The sequence below is a fragment of the Sinocyclocheilus grahami genome, unplaced genomic scaffold (assembly GCF_001515645.1).
Source record: "Sinocyclocheilus grahami isolate Dianchi unplaced genomic scaffold, SAMN03320097.WGS_v1.1 scaffold577.1, whole genome shotgun sequence".
Lineage (NCBI taxonomy): Eukaryota > Metazoa > Chordata > Actinopteri > Cypriniformes > Cyprinidae > Sinocyclocheilus > Sinocyclocheilus grahami.
This window is the reverse complement of record NW_015505756.1, coordinates 418,870-435,426: the sequence shown is the minus strand read 5'-3', so window position 1 is coordinate 435,426 and position 16,557 is coordinate 418,870. Positions and strand designations below refer to the sequence as shown.

At 39.3% G+C, this 16,557-nt stretch overlaps 1 protein-coding gene across 2 annotated transcripts in view; it reads left to right on the top strand.

The window, feature by feature from the left end:
* LOC107556733 (aurora kinase B) overlaps positions 1-7,213 on the top strand; it is a 9,241-nt gene extending 2,028 nt beyond the window's left edge. For both annotated transcript variants that reach the window (XM_016239922.1, XM_016239921.1), the window contains 7 exons: positions 1,045-1,312; positions 1,400-1,433; positions 2,931-3,122; positions 4,568-4,706; positions 4,794-4,942; positions 5,050-5,224; positions 6,775-7,213. In XM_016239922.1, the coding sequence (XP_016095408.1) occupies positions 1,045-1,312; positions 1,400-1,433; positions 2,931-3,122; positions 4,568-4,706; positions 4,794-4,942; positions 5,050-5,224; positions 6,775-6,942 (1,125 nt within the window). In that variant the 3' untranslated portion in view covers positions 6,943-7,213. The remainder of the gene's footprint in view (positions 1-1,044; positions 1,313-1,399; positions 1,434-2,930; positions 3,123-4,567; positions 4,707-4,793; positions 4,943-5,049; positions 5,225-6,774) is intronic.
* Positions 7,214-16,557: the final 9,344 nt, after the last annotated feature.

Sequence of the window (16,557 nt, the reverse complement as noted above, 5' to 3'; positions counted from 1 at the left end):
TAACCTTTATTTGACCCTCTAACTCTAGCACTTTCTTATTCTATTTTAATTCTATTTTATCTATATTTATCATTTTTTTTATTTAAAAAAACAAAACAAAAAACACTAGCTTTCTATTCTATCTACTTGTTTTTCTGTGTGAGAGAGAGTGTGTGAGTGTGTGAGTGTGAGTGTGTGAGTGTGTGTGTGAGAGTGAGTGTGTGTGTGTGTGAGAGTGAGTGTGTGTGTATACACACACACCTTGCTACATGTACTGCGTTAGGCTAAACTTGTCATTTGCACTTATATATTATTGCTCTTTTGTTGGTTTGATTGCTTCTATTGTCCTCATTTGTAAGTCGCTTTGGATAAAAGCATCTGCTAAATAAATAAATAACAGCGATGTTCATTTCAATCCGACATTCTAATTAAAATATTGAGTAATATTCATAACAGAAGCGGTGTGTGTGAGTGTGTGTGAGTGTGTGTGAGTGAGTGTGTGTGAGTGTGAGAGAGTGTGTGAGTGTGTGAGAGTGTGAGTGTGTGTGAGAGAGTGTGTGAGTGTATACACACACCTTGCTACATGTACTGCGTTAGGCTAAACTTGTCATTTGCACTTATATATTGTTGCTCTTTTGTTAGTTTGATTGCTTCTATTGTCCTCATTTGTAAGTCGCTTTGGATAAAAGCATCTGCTAAATAAATAAATAACAGCGATGTTCATTTCAATCCGACATTCTAATTAAAATATTGAGTAATATTCATAACAGAAGCGGTGTTTCACACAGACTTGCACTCTATTTGTGGCGGAATATAAATGCAAACTCCTTCTCTGCCAGCAGGAGGCGCTTGTAGAGCGGCAGAGATAGCGGTTTCCCCGGTAACGGCTGTAATGTAACATTACAGGCAAGATGAAATGAAAACGACATCCATAATGCAAATCCATTTTTTTTGTACCGACTTGGTACCGAAGTACCGGGTCTTTCGACAACACTGTTATTACAGTGATTCATTTTTTACAAAACACTGTTTTTGATGCATGTATGTTGTGCTCGTGTTCTGCAGGTTTCTGTCGGTGGACCCAAGAGAGTTCCGGTGACCCAGAGCGGTCAGAAGCCCGTGTCGACGCCTCACACACGTGTTCTCCGCATGGCACAGGGACCGCAGAAGCCCGTCGGAGTCCCAGTTCCTGTGAAACCCACGTGTCCCGGAGACCAGAACGTCAATCCACATCAACTCAAAGCAACAACACCGAGCAAACCGCAGCCAGAGCCAGTGCCTGTAGCTGAGCCTTCAAGAACTACTGAACCCAGCAACCAGGACAAACCTCAGCGTAAGCGCGACTTCTGCGGACACGTCTGATCTTATAACATCACGTCACACTGAGAACATTATAATCATTCTTTCTGTTGCTTTCCAGAAACTCCTTCCACTGGAACAACCAATACTGCCAAGTAAGGCTTTTACATTTGATATTTTCTATGATGTTGATTGAGGTATTCACGCTTAATTGTTGTATATCGTAGTTGTTGTTTAAACGATATGTGATTTGACGTTATCGAGTATATCGCAAAGACACCCCCAGAGCGCGCGCGCACACTGAGATGTAGGTTACACTACTGCGCGTGTGCATTTAGAGTTCACGCTTTCACTGCCTGATTTAGTCTATTAAAATACTTTTAGAATTCCCCGAAATTCAAGATAAGGGGGCAAATATGACTTTTGACTGATATAGTTAATATCACACGGAGCAGGTTTTTTTCTCCAAATATCTGTACGACTGCAAGTGTTATTGGGTTGTTTTATAAAATCAATGTTTTTATAATAATTTAAAATGATACTAATTAGGGCTGTGCAATTAATTGATTTCGATTTCGGCCTCCAACGATTATTAAAATACAATAATCGAGATAAAACTACTATTCCGCCTCCTTTTCCAGCGCTGCGCTTTCGTTCCTCCAATAAAAGCCCAATTTCACGTGCAAATCATGTAACGTGACTTTTGCAAAATGGGACGTGCTTGATTTATAGAAGTATATTTATTCATGTTTTTAAAAGCGTGAAAGAGAACTTGCGCTGCTCCTCAGGAAGATATATGCGCTCAGCGACGGACTGTAAAGTCATCTTTTAGCTCAAGGTGTGCGCCTAAAAGGTCAAATACACGCAAAAATGACTATTACACGCTTAGTGATTATTCATGTATACCTTCGTCGGTCATGTACTAAATGAACGTAAAGAGTTAAGAATGAAAATACGGTAAATTGGATCCGTGCAGCTCTTAAAGTGACAGCAGCCTAATATTCCTGCTGCGACTGTGTGCTTCATATTAACCAAACAACAAAAGACAAATTCAAAATCACACACTGCTCTCGAGTGAAGGACTTCTGTAGCTTTAATAAGAAACAAAGAAAGTTTATTTCTTACAGTGAAGACTATGCCGTTTTATTTTACGTTTGATTATTCATTTCTGTAGTAGGCTGTTCGAGACTTGCATAAAAAGCATTAAAGCACAGTTTGTTTCATTTGTATCTTTTTATTCTATAGCATTTGTCCTTTGCTTTTTTTATTACGGACAGTTTAATTATTTTCAATAATTGAGGACTTTTTGTTTGTTTGTTTGTTTGTTTGATATTCCGCTGGTCTCTACCATGTAGATGTCATAGCATCCTTATTTACAGGAAATATGAAAATTTGATATGTATCACTATCTTTAAATAAATCACTCGTATAACGTTTTGGTCATATGGCCCCCTCTTAATCGTGTTTACAATATTGGCCAAAATAATCGTGATTATGATTTTTGCCATAATCGAGCAGCCCTAACACTAATACAAGTTTCAACATCACGTCTAGAAAACTCCGCCACCTCTGTAATAAACGCATCCGAATTGGTGCATGAACTCACAGGCGTCGGGTGATAAGAAATATAATGTGTTTTTTCTCGTCTCTAGGAAAGCGTGGAGTTTAGAGAATTTCGACATTGGCCGAGCTCTGGGCAAAGGCAAGTTTGGGAGCGTGTATCTGGCCCGGGAACGTCAGACCAAGTTCATCCTGGCGCTCAAGGTGCTGTTCAAAAAGCAGCTGGAGAAAGCCGGAGTGGAGCACCAGCTGCGGAGAGAGGTGGAGATCCAGTCACATCTCAGGTACAAGTTCTCACCAGCTGCCTGTTTTTATCACCCCCGAGTCGTTAGATAGGTTTCCAGTCACAGAAGCAGAGCACTCATGACCCTCCAGGAAATCCCTCATATGGACAAAGGCATGGCTATTATAGCTGTAACTGAGTAAACAGAACATAGAAACGTTTTGAATGATAAAACAAATTTTAATTTAAGCATGTTTAGCTTAGTCAACGGAAGCTGCTGCGGTCAGAGCACGTCCGCTTCGGAGAACCAGAGGACACATTTCAATCATTTATTGATCTTCCCTGAATAACTTTTGTAACTTTAAGAATTAATCTATATTTTATTTATTAAAAGAAACCTATTTTACATTTGATTATATTAAAATTTCTGTACCTGAACTTTGTTTGGTTGTATTTACTGCTGCTATTGCTAATTCGCTCATTTGTTCTTATTGTTCAAACATTTTTAATGTTTGAAATCAATATTAGTTAGTCTACGGGAAACGTTTTGAATGATAAAACAAATTTTAATTTAAGCATGTTTAGCTTAGTCAACGGAAGCTGCTGCGGTCAGAGCACGTCCGTTTCGGAGAACCAGAGGACACATTTCAATCATTTATTGATCTTCCCTGAATAACTTTTGTAACTTTAAGAATTAATCTATATTTTATTTATTAAAAGAAACCTATTTTACATTTGATTATATAAAAATTTCTGTACCTGAACTTTGTTTGGTTGTATTTACTGCTGCTATTGCTAATTCGCTCATTTGTTCTTATTGTTCAAACATTTTTAATGTTTGAAATCAATATTAGTTAGTCTACGGTTTTAACAAAAACACCACAGTAAAAGTCCCTTGTAAATGTTTTTAGGCCGCTGATTTTTGTTCATGGTATTCAGCTGCAACAGTGTTCTGCCAAAAATAATAAATGTGACCCTGGACCACAAAACCAGACTTAAGTGTTATATCTGACTTAATTATATCTGAAAGCTGAATAAATGAGCTTTCCATTGATGTATGGTTTGTTAGGATAGCACAATATTTGAAAATCTGGAATCTGAGGGTGCAAAAAAATCTAAATATTGAGAAAATCATCTTTAAAGTTGTTCAAATGAAGTTCTTAGCAATGCATATTACTAATCAAACATTAAGTTTTGATATATTTACGGTAGGAGATTTACAAAATATCTTCATGGAACATGATCTTTACTTAATATCCTAATGATTTTTGGCCTAAAAGAGAAATGTATAATTGTGACCCATACAATGTATTGTTGGCTATTGCTACAAATATCCCCCAGCGACTTAAGACTCCAGGGTCACATATATGTTTGATATCTAAACGCTTTATGTAATTTTTTTTTTTAATGCTTTATTGGAATTGTAGCTGGGAATCATTAAGACGCTGAGACGCATGCATTCAGAAAGTAAGATCGGTGTGTGTTGAACTCGCTGTCTCTTTTCAGACACCCCAATATCCTGCGTCTCTACGGTTATTTCCACGACGCGGCGCGCGTTTATCTCATCCTGGAGTTCGCTCCTAAAGGAGAGCTGTATGGAGAGCTCCAGCGCTGCGGGACGTTCGACGACCAGCGAAGTGCAACGGTAAGAAACCACCGTGCGCTCCTGTTTCGAATGCTCACGATTCATGCATGAGGACTGATAACATCTCATAATAATGTCTGCTTGCAGTATATAATGGAGCTCGCAGACGCTCTGAGCTACTGCCACTCAAAGAACGTGATTCACAGAGACATCAAACCTGAAAACCTGCTGCTGGGGGCCAACGGAGAGCTGAAGATCGCAGACTTCGGATGGTCCGTCCACACACCGTCCTCCAGGTCAGTCAGGTGTTGTGCATCTCGGTGTTTGTTTCGTTTACCTTTAAAGTGCTGCATATTGTCTGTGTTGGTTTAGGGTTAACGTGCGTTTATCATGTGTCTGTCAGGAGGTCGACGCTGTGTGGTACGCTGGACTACCTTCCTCCAGAGATGATTGAAGGCAAAACGCACGACGAGAAGGTGGATCTGTGGAGTCTCGGAGTGCTCTGCTATGAGTTTCTGGTCGGCCGTCCACCTTTCGAAACCAAGAGCCATGAAGAAACGTACCGCAAGATTTCTAGAGTAAGTGAAATGTTCATAAACTTCCGCTAGCTTTGCACAGATGATCAGAACGTCGAAGTTGAGAATCTTTATTCTTTTGTTGTTTCTGTTTAAGACGTTGAAAAAGGTGATCTGTGCTTTTCAGTATTATGTTAATCTACAAAATAATTAAAATTCACGCAGGACTGCTCAGCATTTCTTTCTTTCTGAGAAGACGCATGCATTGGCAAATAAATTTGAAACGTTATGCGTTAATATTGCGATAACACTTTACAGTGCAGTTAATTTGATAACATTAATGCATTAAGTTTAACACCTGTTATTAATTTAGGTTAATGTTATTTTAGAAATGCACTGTTCCTCATTGATCTATATCATTTTGAATGTATCATAAAAAGAATTAACAATATTAAATGTTAATATGTAGAAGTTAACCTTAAACTAGGTTAATATGTGACCGTGGACCACAAAACCAGTCATAAGTGTACATTTTTTAAAATTGAGATGTATGTAATAAATTTCTTTTGTTGTTTCTGTTTAAGACGTTGAAAAAGGTGATCTGTGCTTTTCAGTATTATGTTAATCTACAAAATAATTAAAATTCACGCAGGACTGCTCAGCATTTCTTTCTTTCTGAGAAGACGCATGCATTGGCAAATAAATTTTAAACGTTATGCGTTAATATTGCGATAACACTTTACAGTGCAGTTAATTTGATAACATTAATGCATTAAGTTTTTAACACCTGTTATTAATTTAGGTTAATGTTATTTTAGAAATGCACTGTTCCTCATTGATCTATATCATTTTGAATGTATCATAAAAAGAATTAACAATATTAAATGTTAATATGTAGAAGTTAACCTTAAACTAGGTTAATATGTGACCGTGGACCACAAAACCAGTCATAAGTGTACATTTTTTAAAATTGAGATGTATGTAATAAATGAGCTTTACATTGATGTACGGTTTGTTAGGAGAGGACAATATTTGAAAATCTGGAATCTGAGGGTGCAAAAAAATCTAAATATTGAGAAAATCATCTTTAAAGTTGTTCAAATGAAGTTCTTAGCAATGCATATTACTAATCAAACATTAAGTTTTAATATATTTACGGTAGGACATTTACAAAATATCTTCATGGAACATGATCTTTACTTAATATCCTAATGATTTTTGGCATAAAAGAGAAATGTATAATTGTGACCCATACAATGTATTGTTGGCTATTGCTACAAATATCCCCCAGCGACTCAACACTGCTTTTGTGCTGCAGGGTCACATATATGCTGTAAAAGATGCCTAATGTGATAAACAATCGCATTAAAAGAAACCGAGTGATCAGAGGCTCTAGTTAATTTAATTTGAATAGATTATGTTCTACTTTTGGAAAATGTGTCGTCAAGATCAGCAGACATTTCTCTAAATAATTGTTTAACCTATTTAATGTAGATACTCTTCAGTCTGTCTGATGTGAGTGTGTCTTTATTATGTCTCGTAGGCTTTCACTGTTGTCGTGTTTCAGTCTTGGTTGATTGATACGTCCTCAAAGCATGTCTGTTTCTCTCCAGGCGGAGTTCACCTATCCGGCTCACGTGAGCGAGGCCAGCAGAGACCTGATCAACAGACTGCTGAAGCACAACCCCATGCACCGGCTCCCCATCCGGGGCGTCATGGAGCACCCGTGGGTGCTGGAGAACTCCAAGAAGCCCACCACTCACACGCCAGCCAGCGACTGAGCTCCAGACTCACTCTTCAGACCAGAACGTGGCAGTAATTTGTCGGGTGATCTTTGCTGCCCCTGCTGGAATATCTTTATGATTTGTATGTTGTTGTTGTTGTTGTTGTTTGTGTTGTGCTGTTAACATGCTACAATCTACATGCATTTGTGAATATGTAATTAAGACACAAATTGTAAAGTTTAACCAGTACTTGAATCAGAATGAGCTTTATCGCCAGGTATGTTTACACACACGAGGGATTTGTTCTAGTGACGGAAGCTCCACAGTGCAACCGAATGATGAAAGAGATGTGAACGTTTGTGAGGATCTCAATATAGAACTTTTAATGTATTTCGCTTTTTGTGTTCGGGAATAAATTCCTTTAATATACTGTTGAATGTCCTTTTTTTTTAATTTTTATTAAATGCATGGATATTTTTTATAATGCTCAATTATCAGTAGGATAAAAACATCAGGTTAACCGTTTTTAACCAGCGCTGTGCTAGTTGAGGACGGAAGGAGGATTGGGAAAGGAGCTGATGCTTTGTAAATAGTGTTAGGTATTTCGATCGGATCTCGTGGGCGCGTTCGCATAACCAAACTTTGCGCCACACGAAGTGACCGTTTGTAAATTTGAATATGCAGGCTTGAGATTTAAGCGCGGATTCTCAGCGAATAACTACGTGAATTTCTGCTATTGTTATTTTAGTTTAGTGTTTTAAAGTTTGATAGGCTTTGGACTTAGACTTAATGGAAAATTCTGCTAATTCTCTCTCTCAAATGTGTTACTTGACACGGTTTGGAGCGACAGTGAGGGCGAGTAAATGCAGATTTATTTATTTTCCGTTCCTTCTGTCCATTGCAAACAATCTTTTAACAAAATATTATAGTCTGGCATTTTTGTTGTTGTTAGACACTGTTAACAACACATTAGCACGGCAGTCCATTTGCAAAAAGCGATCTTGTCTCCGATGCTTCAAAAGGCGTTTCTCTCTTTGTGAACTAAAAGTTCTGCGTGGGGAAGCTCAAACGGTAGCGGCTGTACTCTTCTAACCCTGTGAAATGTTGAGCGTGTTAATGTACAGCACTCTCGTCTTGTTTTCGGCAGTATCTCATGTTGCCACCAGGTGGCGCTACAGTCACAGTTTCTCAGGTGGTCCAGTAATCAGAAAATGGCTCCTCGGGTTGAACTCCAATTCCCACAATGCACCACGACCCACATTTTCCACACATTCATTACATTAATATAGAAACGGTAATTTCTCCTTGGACTATAATGGTGCAACACATTGTCATGCAGAATTATTTTGTGCATATATAAAATCTAAATTACAATATTTTGTGTAAATAATGTTTTTGAAATATCATGCATTTTGTAAAATGTATGCTTTCCCATAGAATTTAACTGTCGACCCGTTTTGATGCTTTTGTTTTGTTCAGGCGCTCGTGCGCACACAAACCATAATGATGCGCATCTCTGTATTTTATTAATTTTTCTTATTAATTCATTTTAACCACATTAGCCCCAGTAACTGAGAAACACTCCGTCCAGATGTCTGACTGAGTGCTCGCATGTTTCAGAGCCGAGAGCAAAAACCTGTCTAGTATTTATGTATGAGTTCACTTCATGCTGTCATTGGCTGTTGCTCCGTATGAAACACGAATGACAAGTTGCATTTATTTTTTGCATTATAATCGACATAATAAATATATCCATAGGACGATATGCAATGCATTTATAAACTGCGGTCATTAATTTTCATGTTATGCAATAGCATATTTGCGCAGTCAGCTGGAATGCATCAAATATGGCTTTTATTTTTCTATTTCAGGAGTTATCATAAAATCGGATTCTTGAAAATGCATTTCCCCATTTACCAACAGCAGCTGTATAACTGATGTAATCTAGTGTGCTGTGGACCGGTTTCTGATGGATGTGCAGTCTAGTTTGGAATAAATCTCTGAGAGCTGGACTCGGCTGATTTCTAGTTTTGTAGATTTATTCTGCTTTGAAGGGAAACAGATGCACGTGTTTCACACCAAACCAAAACAACAGCTGTATTCGTCAATATATTCATTTTCACGATTTTGTGATATACATTCCATCTTTTAAACCACAATAACACAACACATACGGTTTAATAACACTTCCACGGCACCCATTGGATTGCACAAAATGATAAAATGTCTTATGCAAGTCCCTTGATTTCGATCCAACCGAGGGGAACATTAACTTTATTAATAGTTTTAAATTACGACATCTGATATCCGATAAACAACGCAATGCTCAAAATGTAATTTTAGTGATTTGGGTTGCTTTGTAGCTATTTTGCATGATTTCTTCTGGAGTTTCCGACGGATTTTTCGTTCTCCTTTTCATTATCTTCACGTCCAGCGACTCTTTCTTGTTCGTAATTCGATGTCTTGTAAAAATAGGAGTGTCTTTGTGTGTTTTCTGGCTGAGAGCAATCGAAACGCAGCGTGTGAATAAACCCTGGGTTTCTTCTGAAGATCTCTAATACTGCATGGACATCACACGATCAGAATGCATAGTTAAAATACTTCTATTCACCGTCCAGTATGCTGCCTTCATTATTATTCTCTATCTGGCCCTCTCCGTTTTGGTTCAGTAAATGCAAAAGATAATAATCAAGAATTAAATGCGTCCTCAAATCGAATGAAGGAAAACCCATCGATGTATTTTGTGTTTATTGCCATGTCGCCTGTCATTAATTAGATGCTTTTGTTCTTAAGTGAGTATTGCACTCTCACAGCATTGCTTTGCTTTGCTCAGCTGAATGTCTTGCACTCAGATGCGATTAAATGATTTCTTCCTCGACTCCAGGGCCAAATCAAAGCTGAAAGCAATCCACTTGTAAACCATTTAACAACAAAAATATAGGTTTGCTCTGGTATCTATTTGTGTAACGCGCTGCTGTCCAAGGCATTTCTCATATGGATGCGTAAAGATCTGCATTTGAACTGATGTATTTATTGTGTGTTAATATTTAAATGAGCCTGGGTTAAATGCTTTAGTATTTATTAATCCTTTCTGGGGGAACTTATCGGTTTGGTTATCAATATGTGGGATGCGTAACACTTATCACCAAACTACCGCCGCTCATCAGGTTCCAGACTAATCGTGCAGGTTGTATTTGTACGCCTCGATGAGGCCCTCGACGGAATGGATGAAGCCAGAGATGCTGCATATACCCCCGATCACGAATATGGCGACGTCGAAGAAGACCTGATGCCACAAGAGCTTTCTCCACAACAACTTGAGATGAAATAAGCTGGGGAGGAGAAAGCACAGACCCGCGCCCGTCAGGCTTCCCGTCAGACCCATGAGGAGCGCGAAGTGCGGCACATAGATAGCCATGAGCATAGTGAAGTTCACACAATTCACAACGTAATGCCCCATGCGTTCTGTTCTATTCTAGTCTGTTATACCCATAATGGCCTTAGTGTTTTTGTTCTTTTATGGACTTGCATGCATTTGAGAGGCTCCGCGGGGTTCTGTCGAGGGAATGCGCCATCATCAGCTGTTGTGATGGAGCATCAGAAATGCAGCTGTGAGCAAAGTCACGCTCACCTCATTGTGTCGTCATCATCAGGATGAATCATATAGGCACGTCAAGGACGTCACTTTTGATATTAAGAGCTTGAACTGCGCACGATTGAATATGTGGGGTTTTATCGTTTAAGAATGCGTTTTTTTGTTTGTTGTTGTTGCCATTATCCAAAAAGTTATTCTTTTAAACATCGTCGTGTAGAATACATACATTTTGGAACGGGTATTTTCAGTCGTATACATGTAAAAGGCACATAATGCTCTCCAGTTTACGCACGTCGAAAAAAGACATGCAAACCCCACAAAACGCCAGAATAGAAATGCATATTGAATGGACTGGTTGAATGTTGTTTTATAAAGCTCAACTCGTTGATAAAGGTCCCTTATATTAATCAGATCCCCCGTGACACGACATCAGCTCAAGAAAAATCTACGCCATTAAAAAAACGTTTTGCCTCACAGAGGACTAACCCTTTTAAAAACGTACACACATATATATATATATATATTGGAAACCGTTTTCACGTAACATTTAACAACCATAACAACCATATTGATTAATGCTAAAAACTTTAGAATGTGATTTATATATATATATATATATATATATATATATATATATATATATATATATATATATATATGCATCGCCATGACGCGTAATGCCTGGCCATGGCTCCTCACCTGGATCGCGTTGGTCACGTTCCATCCTGCCTCCCAAGCAGTGATTCTTGGCTTGTCCGAGCCGCCTAATTCGGAGCAAAATCCGCCGTCTTTGGACGCTGAGGGCGGCGGACCCGTTCCATCCCTCTGGTAATGGCTGTCCCCTTCGACGGTCCCCTCGCCCCCCGTGTCCCCGCCGCCCTCTCCACCCATTCCCTCGTTTTTAAGGATGTCCATTTGAAGCCCCTGCCTGTGGTCATAGTCCAGATCATCGCAGGCGGCGAAGCCCAAACCCTCTTCATCGGTGGCGGCCTGGAAGCCCAGTTTGGCGAACATCCCGCTCACCTTCGCCTGCGACTTATTGGTGACCGTGGTGGCCGCGTTGGACAGCTTGTTAGAGATCTTGCTTCTAATTACCGTGGCCATGATTGCTCTCCTAAATGAGACTGGTGTTCAAATACCTCTGCAAATGTTTTTCTAGCTATATCGAATTTAGAGTGCGACCGGAGTTCTTTGTCTGCGCATCAACGGAGCGAGAAGAGACTCACGGACTCTCGTGGTGACGCGTGTTCGTTATCTCCAGTTCTGACGGAAATCACGCCTGGTGTTTTTGCTAACTCCGTGGTTCATGTCACTTTCAGACGTAGATGATGCCTGGCACCTGCATCCTCTTCGCCCGCTCCTCTCTCTCTCTTTTCTCTGGCCGGACTCTGATGCGCGCTGAGTGCGTTTAATGTCCGGTGCGTAAAGGAGAGCGCTCGCGGTTTTGCGCGGCTTCTCCGTTCTCTGTATCCGTGGCACGGCGTCGACTCCTGCGTTTCGGTGGCAGTCGCTGATGCCAATGCGGTACACGGGGGCTCGGGGGTGTTGAGAGAGAGAGGCACGTGTCACCGTCAGAGTCTCGCGCGTCTCCGGTTCCGGCACCGACAAAAAACGGTGTAAAGATTTGCTGCATTTCTAGGGGAGGTGCTTGCAGGACCCCATCCTCCTCTCCACTCTCATTATGCCCAGTATACTCGGTCACAACACCTAATGGCATCCGGGGTCTCATAGTGTTGCATAACTTTACGTCTATATAAACCGTCTCCACGCAGCGCACTAGGTCTTACATGGACACTAAAAGTGTTCTTGTAATATTCTCGTTGTGTTTTCCTGTCGCAGCTTCAACTCTACAGTTTTTATGGCTTCAGATGAAGGTTTAGAACTCTTCTTTTCAACAAGAGGAACCGTGCCACCCTCGAGCTGGTGTTGGAATACTCTTTTGAACGGATTTAAAAGCTTCCTTCATTCGACAAGAGAATGAGCAAGAAATGCGTCGCTGATTTGAATTCGATTTTATTGGTTTAGATTTGCAGACGACTTTATATTAAGTTATTGCGTTTATTTTATTTTATTTTTGGATAATTTGTCACGGTGCAGAAATATTGTGCATTGGGCTATTCATCTGCATCATGCTCTCGGACTCTTTTTAAAGTGAAAGAAGATAGCTTTGAAAAGTTATTAAGCGACATCTCTTTTTTTCTCTGATGGAATTTCCATTAATTTCATTCCTCATATTCATGTATATTTATGAAAGCGTATTCTGATCGATCAGTGTGGATTCCTACAAACAAGCGACGCTTCATAAAATCATTCAGGCCTATGAGCACATTAGTGTTCGTTCGGATCGAATTATTATTCTTTATGAAATATAGTGAAATACCATAAAATCCTCGGTTCTGTAAAATATGCGCGGTATTAACATTTCGCATTTCATACTCTCGAAAGTAATTAATTCTACATGAATCAGTTATCAAGACAATGATACTCGTGCGCTTTTTAAATAAATGTTGGCATGATTACAAATATATTAGATGCTATGCTCAAATTTAAACGAATAATCAAAATGATATCTATTCGCTTGTATATATGTCCAACAAACATAATAGCTACATTGAAATAAATGAATGCTACAAAACGAATTGACTGAATGATATGAAACGTTGTTGCCGTGATTAGAACAATCGAACGGAATGATGTGAAGGTAATTATTTAGAACGTTGGCTGTGAATAAAGTAACACTTTGACAAATTCGGAAACGGTCCGTTTTACTGAATCTGAATGTTTTAGAAACAGTTTAAATAATATAATATTCCATTCATATTACTCAAGGTAAAATAAGCATTCTGTAAATGTGATGCTATTTTTGCTCAGGGTTTATTAGTACTGAAACTCATATTCATAGGCTGCATTATGCTTACATTATATACGAGTTATGTAGGCTATATAGAATTCGTGCTGGCCTGTATTCGCCATATCTAATCTCTCATCTCAGTGACTGTGTTCCCCGGAGATGCCTCGGTTCCCGGTGCGAGCGGAACGGGTTAATCGGTGTGGCGTTATCAGGCGCGTGCAGAATGCAATCGGTACAAGAACAGACGCACGCGGGTTTATTCAGCGCGTTTGAGAGTTGCATCAAGTTATATACAAATAAAAACAAACAAAGTAATTATAGGGAAAACAACAACGATGATAACAATAAGAGTGCTACTTTATAACTTATCCTGGTCATTTTTTAAATAATTGATAATACTATATAAAATAGAATAAATACCCCCTTCTACATATTTCCCATCATTCCCATTCTCTTCTGCTCTTGCGTTCAGTGTGGCTGAATTATGTGTTTTTCACTGCGTAAAAGGTCAAATTCAAAGACAAAGCACGTGATCCTTATGAACACATTTCAGGTGGCATAGTGAATGTGATGCACGCGCTCGAATCTGACATGCTCTCTGCTTCTCGTGCAGTTTATTACCCTTCAGAAGAATCATAGAGGGCAATAAGAGGTCAGGGTGATTCTCCCAGGAGCCTCTCCGCACATACTCCTCAATCTGTCCCCCGGGACACTGACCCAGGATCAGTCAGGTGTGTCGCACTGCTGTCTTTCAGTGATTCAGTGCTATCTCGCTCCGCAAGGTGATCTCAAGCTATTGTTGAAGAACAGCAGTGTCGTGATTCTGTCTGTCGTTTTGTGTGGATGCCGGAGTGCTGAAACAAAAGGATTTCATCAGTCCAGTCCTTTGTCCCTGTGGCTGCTTCGTTCGGCTCTGTCCTTTTTCTCATTACACACTTCACTGAGCCGAGCTGGTGTAGCAGAGCGACTCCCTCTTCTGCTGCTGCTGCTGCTGCTGTATAGAGACAGATCATTAATTAGCTTCACACTGAACACTATGATGCTGCACAGAAGGGACGCAGAGTAATGAGGCTTATCGTTCAAAACTGAGCTCAAGCAGTGTGTTATGAAGAAGCTTTAAGAATGCATACTTCTAAAACACATTCTGCATTATGTCTTAAATATTTAGGAGTGTTGTCTACAGACAGGGTTAGGGTTAGGGTTAGCACCAGGAACAGTCAACACTAAAGTGCATGATTTATACAGCATACTCAGACTTTGGAGACGGTGTGCTGTACTGCATACTTGAGCTGCATTATTAAAAAATAAATGATCTGAAGAACATTTTGCGCTCTAGAACCGGAAGGGAAAAATCCCACGGATGTTAACTGTTCTTCATGCAACCATCAATGACAATAAAGAACCTTTATTTTAAAGAGTGCTTTACATTTCTGGTTTTGGATTTCTTCTTCACTGCATTTTAAAGGAAGAACACTCTTAAAAATAAAGCTTCTTTAAGAACCATTAACATCCAAAGAGCCTTTCCAATCCAAAAAATGTTCTTTAAAGGGCAAAAAGGTTCTTCAGATTATTAAAACGCACAAAAAATTGTTATTTTAGGAACTGATTCTCTTTTGGAACCTTTATTTTTAAGAGTGTATAGAAGAACCATTTTTGGTTCCAAAGAACCTTTCAGTGAACAGTTCTTAAAAGAGCCGTTTTGTGTGTGTGAAGAACATTTTAACAAGCCACTATAAATAACCTTTTGTCCAATGGAACGGTTCCATGGATGTTAAAGATCCTTCATGCAACCGTCAGTGCCTTTTATTTTTCAGAGTGTGTATACGCTTTGCATTGCATTTCAAATAAGAGCTATTTTATTCGTGTGTGTCAGACACGGTATGATCTCCTCCTGCATGAAACGAAGAGCCGGCACCACTGGCAGCCTCTCCTGCGGCTCAGCGAGGCAGAAAATAACACATAACACACTTCAATTAGAGAGCCAAACTGAAAAGACACGTGAGTCTCTGGGGGCCCTTGCGCAGCGAAATTAGCCAATCACGCGCATTGGCCCCTCTCCGAATCCATTACTATTAGCATCACAATCCCAAGTACATTATTGTGCTGATTAGTCGCTATCAGAACAGATATGTGCTGCTTTTATAAGATAGATGCTGCGTTCCCAAAAACACTTTCAGCTGAGGTTCGTGTGCTGTTGTCATATACAGTACGCGGTGGCCCCTGATGTTTGTTTATATTAGATTTTCAAAAGAACATTTAGAATTGCTTGACAAGCAAATGTTTAAGTTTAGTTCATCCACACAGGCTCAGCTAAATAGAGATATATTTTTTGACTTTGATTGCTTTTAAATAAAGATAATTACAACTGGTAACAAAAATGTGTTCTGAGAACATTTTGTTAACATTCCCATTTAAAAACATTATTTTGGAATGCTCTCTAAATTTTTTATTTTTTTTAAATTTAGGAACATTCCATTTTAGAATTTTCCCAACATTATGGAAATGTTACTTTTGAATGTTCTCTGAATGTAACCTTTTAAAAACCGTTGGATGAACATCCAACTCAAACATTTCAGACTTAAAACGTTCCATGAACTTAATGTTTTTGCACTAATGTTTTGAGAACATTATTAAAGACCAGGTAACGTCTGTTGAACAATAGAAACATTTATTTCACTGTATTATCATGATTTATCTGTCTGTCTAAATAAATGAAATTAATGATTCTTTATACATAAATCTGTGTTTGTATGTATATTAAGCATATTTTGGCCATCTAACATTCTGAAATAAACCTGCAGATGATCATGATAATTCAGACTAAGAACAAAAACAGAAAAATCACATCCCATAACTCAAATACATTCGTCCCTTTTAGCTATAAACACACACACACACACACACACACACTCACACACACACACACACACACACACACTCTCTCTCTCTCACACACACGCACACACACACACACACACACACACACTCTCTCTCTCTCACACACACGCACACACACACACACACACACACACACTCACACACACACACACACACTTGTGGTAACCACTTAAAAGCCTTTTCATTTATCCTAATGCGCCTGTTTAATGGCCTATTATGAGATCCCGTGAGAGATGTGGGTTATATTAACCCTGCTGGAGCAGAGAATGAACACAGCTCACACACACACACACACACACACACACACACTCTCTCTCTCACACACACA